Source organism: Cucurbita moschata, unplaced genomic scaffold (genome assembly GCF_002738365.1).
Source record: "Cucurbita moschata cultivar Rifu unplaced genomic scaffold, Cmos_1.0 Cmo_Scf00030, whole genome shotgun sequence".
Lineage (NCBI taxonomy): Eukaryota > Viridiplantae > Streptophyta > Magnoliopsida > Cucurbitales > Cucurbitaceae > Cucurbita > Cucurbita moschata.
The window spans coordinates 995,243-1,005,836 of NW_019268546.1; the positions used below are offsets into that span (position 1 = coordinate 995,243).

Here is a 10,594-nt window from a genome sequence, read left to right on the forward strand (position 1 = left end):
AATCAAAATTTGGTTTAGGAGAGCATTTTATTTGGTAGTATAAAGAGTGGAATGATGAAAATATGAACTCTAAACTTCCACCACCCATAATTTAAATGATGATAAGTATCACCTTAAATACAATAATTACGGGAATAATATATAAATATATATATAAATCCTAAGAACTTTTCTCAGAATTGTCAGAAAAGAGACCTAATTCCTATGTTCAATGGTTTTGGCCCCGAGTTATGGGTAGAGAGCTTTAAATGATGCTTATTTTTCATGAACAAGAGGGCTGTAAATAGGAAACCACATATTTTCTTTGATGTATTCAATTGTCTCCTCCTGCGAAAGAAGCAATCAACTCAGCAAATTCCAGTTCAAAAGTCATGAGAATTATGTTTTCTAAATTTCTCTAGAGGACTACGTCATCTAAGTTTAGTCCTCTAAGTTTATCATTAGATAGGAAAATATATATTTAGAAAAATGGTTCAAAAATATTTAGATACGAAAATATATATTAACAAAAATGAATCGAAAGGAATAACATTCACCGATCATTGAACACACAGAAGAAAACAAGACACTTTTGAAAAATGGTTGTCCAATACACGTTTTAATTTAAAAAAAAAAAAAAAACTATTTTGAAAACAATTTCTAAACAAGCTTACTAAAAAGAATAGTCCAACAAAACTTTACATAAAAGCTAATTTCCAATAAAGGTTAGGGACATTTAATATATCTATAAATATGAACCTTTTCCATAGTGGAGAAGTTAGAAAAAGGGGGAAAGGAAGATGCCTTCCTTTTTTAATACTAATAATAAGGTAGGAAATTTTGAAATCACACTCAGTTTCAAGTTAAAGCTCCATTATCAATTATGTCGTTTTCTTTTATATTTGTTTCTGTAAGTGTGAGTTAAGCTAACTTACTTTTGCCATTTGCCTGAGCTCTCTAGGCCCCACATCGCCATGACCCTCTGCCAAATTCTCCGAAACAGCACTCCGCAGGACTGCAGCTCCGACCTCAGCCGTGATTTCCCGAATGCTGAATTTTGTATTAGATATTATGGAGGTTAATAAGCCAATCAACCAGTATAAACAATGAAGTCACCAGATTGTGTTGATTCAATTAATGACAATTTGAAGTCATATAAAACAATGAATCCTACCTATCAATTGATGGATACAAAACACCATTTTGAACTTCTTCATCAGTCATATAAGAAGCAAGGCTGCATATATGACAACATCATATCAGCACCCTTGGAGATAACAATATCATAATATTTAAAGCACTAAAAAAAATTCATGAAATTCATACCATTCTGCGGCTGCTTGCAACATTCCATCAGTTATAAAACGAGCACCCGATAGAAGAGATCCTAACCCAATCCTGCATTACAAATGATGATAGTAATAGAAACAATTAACTCATCGAATTTTTACAAGTTCAAACTAACAGAGTTTAAGGGGAAGATACTGACCCGGGAAACAGATACATGTTATTTGCTTGATTTACATGGCCAAATTTTCCATTACCTGTAAGTTGTTTTGCAGAAAGTCGCATAAAACTAATTAGGTAAAGTGCCAGAGTGAAACTTATATTTAAAAAGTAGAAGTGCATCCCATAGAACGCTTTTAAATTGATTGTTCGGTATGGTGCCAAATGATTTCAACCATTTAATATAAACAAAATATATAAAAAAAGAAAGAAAGAAAGAAAGATACCAAAATCAACGTTCTCAAAAGGGCTTCCACTAGCGAAGACTACGTTTTCTCCAGCATACTTGAAAGCATCAGCAGCAGTGCATTCAGCTAGTAAAAAAGAACATATAATTAGTTTAAACTGTAAATAGCAAGCTAAGATGAAAATTATTGAATCTTAAAAAAAGAAACCATTCATAGTTGGATTTGACATAGCAAATATTGCTGGTTTAGTTGAGTCAGATTCTCGCATTGCCTTGAGCACCTAGATTAATCACATCAAATATGAGAAATAGAGGAAAATATGCACAACAGTGGAAATCATCATACATGGAGTTTGCCATTGGTTAAATGGATGAAGAAAGGACAATGAACTCTCTAGTTTATATAATTCTGTCTTCGAAATTATGAGGCTGAACTGGACATCAACAAATTATAGACATGATTTGTGTGTAATTTACTTGAGTGACGTTGAACTAAAAAGATCATATATGTCGGCGAGATAATACTTTTCTAGAGTTGAACTAAGTTCCATTAACGATGAGAAGATAAACTAGAGTATTAGTACCTCCTCGTTGAAGATACCGCCAACTCCAGACAAACCAAGAAGAACATGCGGCCTGATCTTTTTCACCTGAATAATGATTATGATCTCAATGAAGATGGTCGAAAACTTCTCAAGAGCAATCGCAAGAACCCCTCGAAGAGTGTCAAGGAAATTAGTTCACAAACGATGAAGGAATATGAGAAAGCTTACCACTTCTAATAGACTGGCTCCTTCACTAAGTCCCTCAAGCTCTCTTGGGTCTTTAGCAAATGGTGCAGCTGCTGAATCAATATTTTTTCTATCTTTCGTGATAAGGCCCTGTTCAATGACATAATTTGTTTTAGTCAGATACGTGTAACACGGTGTTAAAAATGTAGCAACATCAACCTGCTAAAGTTCATCACATCACAGGCATTATTAAGATATTTAAGGAATGAAAAGCATGAAACAGATTAAATTCACTTCACAAAGATTAAAAAAAACCCACAGACAATCTACAAAAGTTAACATCAATGTTGATTTCCTAAGAAATTAATATTCTATAAATATAGCATTTGCATCAACTGTAAGTCTATCCCAGTAGGTCCATCAAGCTAGCAGATTTAAAATCAGCCCACTGGCTTCAGGAAATTAATAAATGAAAGTGTCGAAGTCAAGAAGCATGAGTTATAGGTAAGCTAGCGTAGAGGCATGACAGTTTATAGCGTTAAAAAGAAAATGAATTTTTTTGCCAATTAACATTCAATTTGTAATGTAGAAAGATAATTGGTCAGATAGATGAGATCAGTCCACAGTCTGAAACAAAACATGCCAAATCCACGAGGAGGAATATAAAATTTATAGAATAGCTCTCATGGAAGGAGAAATTAGCAAAATTAATGCAGATATTGATCAATTGAATTTTAAAAAAGATTTATACCTCTTTATCTATTAGGAAAAATTGATTTCTTGCATTAAGGTCACTGTTCCCGGCCATTCTCGAAAGAGCCTGGACAGCCATGTTAAGAACGCCAAGCCCTGCACTGAAATCGAGAAGAGAGAGAAACAAAAAACAAGACTGTTGAGACACATGAAGGTTAAACCAAAAGGATTGAGCTATAGTTTTTAAAATTTTCATTCCTCTTATATTCACATAATAATAATACATGAATAAATAGCGCATTCATCTTCCACGGCAACCGGTTTTTGTTTAAGTAAAGAAGAAAATGCACATGATCAGGACCAGTATTCCTATTTTGAGTGAACGGTGAACATTTAATTGCTGACATACCTTCCAGCCCCTACCACAACTATCTTTTGGTTAATAAAATCACTCAATGGCCGCCCTTGAGCTCTCACAGTTCCCAATAGTCCGGCGAGAGCAACACCAGCAGTTCCCTTAATGAAATGAAATAAACAAAAAATTAGTGTCCTTGTAAGTCATTAATCTACCAGCAGAATACTCCGCAAGTACTCACTTGTATGTCATCATTGAACATGCAGAACTTCCTACGATAACGTTGTAATGTTTCGAAAGCCCATTTCATTTGAAAATCCTCAAACTGACATCATTCAAAACCAAATTACAAGATTAGGAGACTGATTGCAGTGTAGTGAACGTCAACAAAAGGCCAAAACTTAAACCTATAAACCTGAACTATAGCTTTTGGCCAACGTGTATGCACGGCTTCCATAAATTCATCAACAATTGATAGATACTCTTCTCCCTCCAGTCTAGGTTGCCGAAGTCCTAAATCTGTCATACTAAATCGTGAGACGTGACATTCTATGAAATGTCTAGAAGAAATAATTCACAGACCACGAACATTAAACAAAGTGCAGGCAAACGGACACCAAAGAAGGTAAGAATTAAGAGAGAAAAAAAAATGAAGCTTAGGAGAAGAAAGCCCAGATCACAAAGAAATATGAAAGAAAGAGAATAAAATGGAGTTCTTAGTAAACCTAAATATGTTGAGATCCCTTATTAAATACAGTTTGGAACTTCCTAAAAAATACAACCAGTAATTGGCTCCCATCTATCTGCAAATCTCGGTATTACTACCAGCCTTTGCATATTTTGAAGGGGAAAAAAAAATCTGATCCGACAAGGTTAAACGATGACCTAAACGAGCAGAAGGTCAAAAGAAGCGAGATCAAGCAACAATTTTTCTCTTTTAAGTTAATAAAAATATTAACTAGGGTCCAAATAAATATTTCAGCACAATAGAAAACAGATGTATCTCATTGCACAAACAAATGAAGATATAGGCGCAATAAATTACAAGGGAAAAAATGAAGATACAAGAAATGAAAGCTTCTCTTCACTTACAAAGTCGATCATTAAGTAACTTCTCATTGTTAGTACCAACATCTAGCATTACTGGAAGAATCTGTCAATTAAACAAGGGCAAAGACTTAATGAAATTCATGAAAGTTGGGCTAAGAAAAGTTGTTCAAAGTTTAACACTTCTAATCAGAGGGAAAAAATCATCACCATTAAATTACATCAGTATTTACAGGTAGTTTACAAATTCATGTAGAAAAGACTGCAGACAGAGGGTTACCCCACTATCAGGAGTACATGCAGGAACAGTAAAATGAAGATCCACTCTAACCTATTAAACCTCTCATCATTGTATATTGAGCAATGATCAACTCTGAGAACAGATTGGATATTAACGGTGTAAATGCAGGGATAAACATAGTCAGAAGCAGGAAAAACAGGCTCAGACGACACTATCATAGACTCCCTGCTCAAATACTACAAGAAAAAACGTACTCTTTGAGGGTTGATGCCAGCAGCTGCAACATACATATCCAACTTTCCTATGGGTATTCCTATTCCCTGAACTCCAAGGTCACCTAGGCCAAGAATACGACTTCCATCTGTCAGGACAATCATGTCAACCTGCAGTTGAAAGGGAAAAATAGGAGGAACTTTAGAAAAATATATAATTAAGGCATAATAATTAACCAATTGATAAATGAAATAGCATCTGTTATGCTTTGAATAACTGGGGTACATTCATAAATTGATAGACCATTATCTCAATGTACCAATTGTGTCCAGTTAACTTGGTCTCTTGAACAACCTAAAGATGTTTTTTTTAAAAAAAAAAAGTAAACAATTTAAAGATGTTGAAGAAGAATACCAAATGATTTTTATTAACAATTCTTGGAAATAAATAAAGCATCAAGCTTGTCGAATAAAAATGAACAATGAATCCCTCCATATGAAACAGAAATTATCTAGGAATCAATGGGGAAAAACTATGTAGATATAATCAGCTAAATGCAATTCCCAAATGCCACTGAAGCAAGAGAGCAATCTAGAACTCTCGACTTTAATGAAACATGTTAGTTATCACATTCGAAGATGTATTTAAGAAGTCTTGGTCATTATATTCTATATATTCCAAAACTCGCAAGGGGCATGGTAATACCAATACTAATATCTGCTTTAACTCGAGAAAAAAAAAACATTTTTTATTAAAATAGAAAATAAAAATAGAAAAAAAAAATGATGGAAGATGTTGCATGGTCAACAAACCTGCTGTGCTGGCCAATTATAAATCATGGACATCATTTCTCCCTTATCCTTTGCACTGAAATACATTCCACGTGGACGTCTGAATAGCCCAGAATAGTTTTGACATACTAAGCCCACTGTAGGTGTGTATATTATCGGAGCAAAGTCTTTGATGTTATCAATAAGGACCTAAAGTGAAAAGCTCTCAAATCGGATCAGAACAAACATTAATTTACGAGCATCTAAACAACATTTTTGCAACTTACTCGATAGTACAGTGTTTCATTTCTATCATGCAATCTATTTAAGATCCTCCATTTCGCCAATGAAACAATACCATCTGGTTGACCATGAGTATTCCTCTCCAGTGATCGATATGATTCCACTAGGAAATTGAACAAAAAATGCAAGAGTCATTCAAGAAACGATTTTATCTCTAATGCTGATAGGGATTGAAATTCTTCCAAAATACTAAAAGAAGTCTTTATTCAGTACCAAAGTTGTGATTACAATTATTCAATCTCTTTCGTAAGTATATTACTTTTGTTAATTGTAATTAACTCAACTTAAGGGTACTTTCTGTAACCACGATAGGGATGGATAGAACAGAGTTGCAACGTCTCGCATAACCAATAAAGATATTTCTTTAAACAAAATTGCGACTTCAAGTGCAATGCCCTATCATAGATGTTTTCAATTGACCAACTAGTTGCTTGCAACGAACTAGACAAATAATAACACAGCAACAAATCAAATAATTAAACTACTAGCAATTGACATTTAACAGCTAGCAACTACGTAATAGCCTACCAAACAATGTTTAACAGCTAGCAACTACGTAATAACCTACCAAACAATGTCTAACTGCCCTACGTAATAGCCTACAAAATTTTCATTACAATAATCTTCTTAGTTATCCATTGATATGTTTCTTTTCCAAGGGATTGACCTAAGTCATTCTGATGGTAGACAAGTGATGAAAACTTAAGATGAAGCATGAACTTACTGAAACGAGCATATTGTTGCTCAAATGATATCACTCGTGGAGGAAGAAGGCCACGGATTCCTAGACGGTCTCTTTCAGTGAGAGGAAATCCAGTATCCTGCTCTTTGAAAATAAAAAGGGACAACTTTAAAGAGAGTTCCACATAACAATGATACGATATTATGTCAGATACAACCATGGGATAAAGAATGTTTTCTTTTAGAAATATAAAAAGGAACACAGATTTGGGTACTTCCAATTTTGCAGAACTTAAGAAACAAAAAAAAGGAGCAAAATACATACTGATAAAGAATTAAAAAGTGATGATCAAACATCAATTTCCTAGCGAACATAAACCTGAAGAATTAACGCCTTAGTCTTAAAGAGATGCCCCAAAGAGTACTTAAAAACAGATTTTAGAAGCACAATAACTAAAAAAAAGCTTGATTTGTTTACAATGTTAGAAACATCCAAGTGTAAGTACACAATTCATGAAGATGTTCCAATTATCACCCTGAATAGGGACATCTTCACTTCTGAAGCCAGACAGAAATTCGATCCTATCTTAAATTTATAGAGCACTATGTATTTTTATGCACTTGCATTCATCCATACGCTTACACCAGAATATAAACAAAATGCTTAAATTCATTAATTCTACTGAAAAAAAATAATTGATTAATTACAATAAACTAAATATAAAGCTCCTTGGAATCTCTTTGTCGAGGCAAACAACCGAAGAAAATTCCTACTTCGAAATATTTACAACTTCTGATACTGCAATAAACGGAGGTACCATAGGAAAACATAGCCATTACGAAATAAAACAATTGTCAAACATGTTCATCACATAAACACTTTTAGATCCTCTTTTCAACTTTTGAGTAAGAAACACTAAAAAGTATAGTTTTGAGAAAAAAAAAACTACAAAGAAATTTCAACTCATACATTAACTGAACCTCAAACGAGCGCGCCTACAAACAACTAAACGAAAACAGCATCCAAAACGAGAAAACACAAAAAAAAAAAAAATAATAATAATGAAACCAACAGAAAAAACTACCAAAACATGAAGAATCAAAGAAAACAAAGGAAGCAACGCACCTTGTTGAACCAAGGATCATGGAGAATATCAGCACCGCGCTTATGGACAATACACGGTCCAGGAATCGCAGTCGAGAACCGCCTAGATCGGCGCAAACTCGCCAAAGTTAACCTCGCAAGGTTCCACATCAAACTGGATCTAGAAAAAAAGAATCAAGAAAAGACCAATCTGATAATCAAAAAACCAAATGCAGCACTGCCTCAAATCCAATACTCTACTCCAAGAAATGTTCCAATCAGATTAGAAAAAATAGGATCCAAAGCTCGCAGAATCGACGCCGTGAATCAAAGCAATGCTAATTGAGTTTCATTTAAAGAGATTGAAATTGTAGAGGCTTTGTTCATCGCAGTGGAAACATAAATGTTGCAGTGAAAATATAGCGGAAGCAGTTGAAGCTGTACAAGAATATTGGAGACGGGAAGGGGCCGGGGGAGGTTCGTTCTGAAAATCGGGCAGGAGAGAGAGAGACATAATAAATCATTTGTAATATAATTTATATAAAATAAAATAAAATAAAAAGAAACCTTCAAATATATATATACTTTCTTTATTTAATTTCTCACTTTCTAAAAGTATTTTGTTTTCATTAGCTAATATCATTGAGTTCAAAACTATGTCAAATTAAACTTAAATTTAGAAATTAAAATATTTATCCAACATTTTTTAATTCAAAAAATTATTAAATAGAAAATTAAAAAAATAGATTTTCTATCGTATGACCTGTAACCAGGTTGACAAGTTATAGACTTATCCATTGTAAATCTTTAAAATAATAATACATTAAACGTGATGTAAAAAAAAAATTAGTACGACCGAGCACTACAATATTGTACAAACCTAAAAGTTATATATAAAAAAATAATTAAAAAGAAAGTAAACTTTTTGTTATATTATTTTGCATTGACAATTATTTTTTTATTGAAATTAAATTTGTGAAAAGTATGTGGATATATATTTTCTTTATTTAGAACATTCCTTTTAAGTAATGTTTTCGTAATTTTTTATTAAATTTTGAAATGTGTTTTTGGTTTATAATTTTGAAAATTAAGATCAAACACACATTAAATTCTTATAACAATATTTTTTTTATTTAGACCGAAATAAATGCTATTTTTTTGGTTTTTTATAAATTCCAAACACAACAATAAAATAATTAAAAAAATAAAAAGTTTTTTTCCCCTTATATTAAAAAAATAAGGGAAAAAAAGGGAAGGAAGGTAAAGGTAAATTAGGAATATTATTATAATGGAAAAAGAGGACAGTGCCGAGCGAACGCCAGGGAGGAGCTGCCCGAAAAGGGACGGGCAGACTAGAGAGAGAAAGAGTAGCGATTTGAACAGAGTGGCAATTATGGTAATAGTTGCCTAATCTGAGGAGTCCACGTGGCAAGTTTCCATTAGCGTTTGGTTTGCAGGAGTGCAATAATAATCTGCGGCGTGCATGACTATTGTAAACCAGTGAGTACCTGCATCGGATTATTGACACGTGGCGATAGCACGAAAGATGATGTAGGGGATGGTCTTATTTCCATAAATAAATTAAAATTTGGTTGAAAAGTCAAGAAAGGACAACTGACGTTCCTTTTGGGAGTAGACCCACAAATTGAATTCGATGGCTAAATTGTAATTTTGGTTTAAGATATATATATTCATTTATTAAGATATTTTTCAATTATTCAAAATAATATCTTTTTTTAGAAAACAAAAAAATTAGATTAAGTTAATTTATTATATATGCATCTTTTAAATTAGACATTTAAATAAAAATAAGTTTAATTAATATTTATAACTAAAAGTCAAAAAGTATTAATAAAATTTTAATGCGAATAATTTTTATTTGGTTTGTTGAATCATATTAATTTTAGCTTAAAAGTTACTCAATTTGATTTTTTTATTTTTTTATTTTGTAAATATTTATCCCTCTAAATATAAAGATAAAATAAGATAATTTTCCTTAAAAGCTTAAAAAAAATACATGTAATATTTTGAACTATTTGGATTTATATATTCAATTGTGGGAATCAAGTTTGACAGAGGAGGATTAGATTTATGACCCTTCATTGGAAGACATTAGGATATAATTATTCTCGTTCATTAAAAGTAATATTTACTCAATTAACATTAATTTTATATATTATATTATATTTTTTAATTAAAAATACGCTACTAAATAAAGTCGCTCTTTGAAAAACTGAAAATCCATTTAAATTGACTAAATTTGTCATCGACTTGGTTTTCAGTGGTTCGGGTTGGCAATTTGATTTGAAATTTTGATAACCCGAGTTGGCTGATTAAACCAAAATTCATATTTTGATAGGTTATTGAGTTTTAGGGAATTAAGATGTCATATATCTTCAAATGTCTAGATACTTTTTTTGTTTCTGAAAAAATAATATCATTAGGATTTTTTTTTTTTTAAGAAAAAGAAAATCTTTAAATTTCAATTAAAAATAGATTTGAGTTATATAAATTTCTATATGTAAATGAAGAACATGAAATGTGCAAATTTATTTTAATTATAGAATTAAAAAATTTAAGAAAAAAAATACACCTAATCGAAAAACAAAGGACAAAAACGTCAATAAGGGATTCTTTTACTATGAATCACATTACCTAAGCATCCCAGTTCGCTTCAATATTGTAAATGGTTTGACTTGATTTTATTTTTAGGATTAATTTCACCATACAAAAGAAGAAAAAAAAAATCAAATCAAACCAAGCCATTTACTCTATAAAAAAAACACATGGGGTACCAATTAAAA

The 10,594-nt window shown here is 32.0% G+C and overlaps 1 protein-coding gene across 1 annotated transcript; it reads right to left on the bottom strand.

Annotated features, from left to right (window-relative positions):
* Positions 1-8: 8 nt before the first annotated feature.
* Positions 9-8,290, bottom strand: LOC111464523 (NAD-dependent malic enzyme 59 kDa isoform, mitochondrial). The gene is made up of 19 exons (XM_023108753.1): positions 7,833-8,290; positions 6,750-6,846; positions 6,010-6,128; positions 5,765-5,932; positions 4,994-5,122; positions 4,544-4,604; positions 3,867-3,970; positions 3,693-3,776; positions 3,506-3,612; positions 3,155-3,257; positions 2,446-2,553; positions 2,257-2,322; positions 1,881-1,953; positions 1,713-1,799; positions 1,469-1,523; positions 1,306-1,377; positions 1,154-1,216; positions 915-1,029; positions 9-327 (listed from the first exon to the last, which is right to left on the bottom strand). The coding sequence occupies exons 1-19, from the start codon at positions 7,959-7,961 to the stop codon at positions 256-258; spliced, it is 1,812 nt and encodes a 603-aa protein (XP_022964521.1). The 5' UTR covers positions 7,962-8,290; the 3' UTR covers positions 9-255.
* Positions 8,291-10,594: the final 2,304 nt, after the last annotated feature.

Excerpts from the sequence above, each read along its gene's own strand:
- LOC111464523 (XM_023108753.1), bottom strand. The coding sequence starts at position 7,961 with ATGTGGAACCTTGCGAGGTTAACTTTGGCGAGTTTGCGCCGATCTAGG. Across the intron at positions 6,129-6,749 it reads GCAACAATATGCTCGTTTCA|TGGAATCATATCGATCACTG; the intron begins GTAAGTTCATGC and ends TCAATTTCCTAG. Across the intron at positions 5,933-6,009 it reads ATGAAACACTGTACTATCGA|GTCCTTATTGATAACATCAA; the intron begins GTAAGTTGCAAA and ends TTTTCACTTTAG.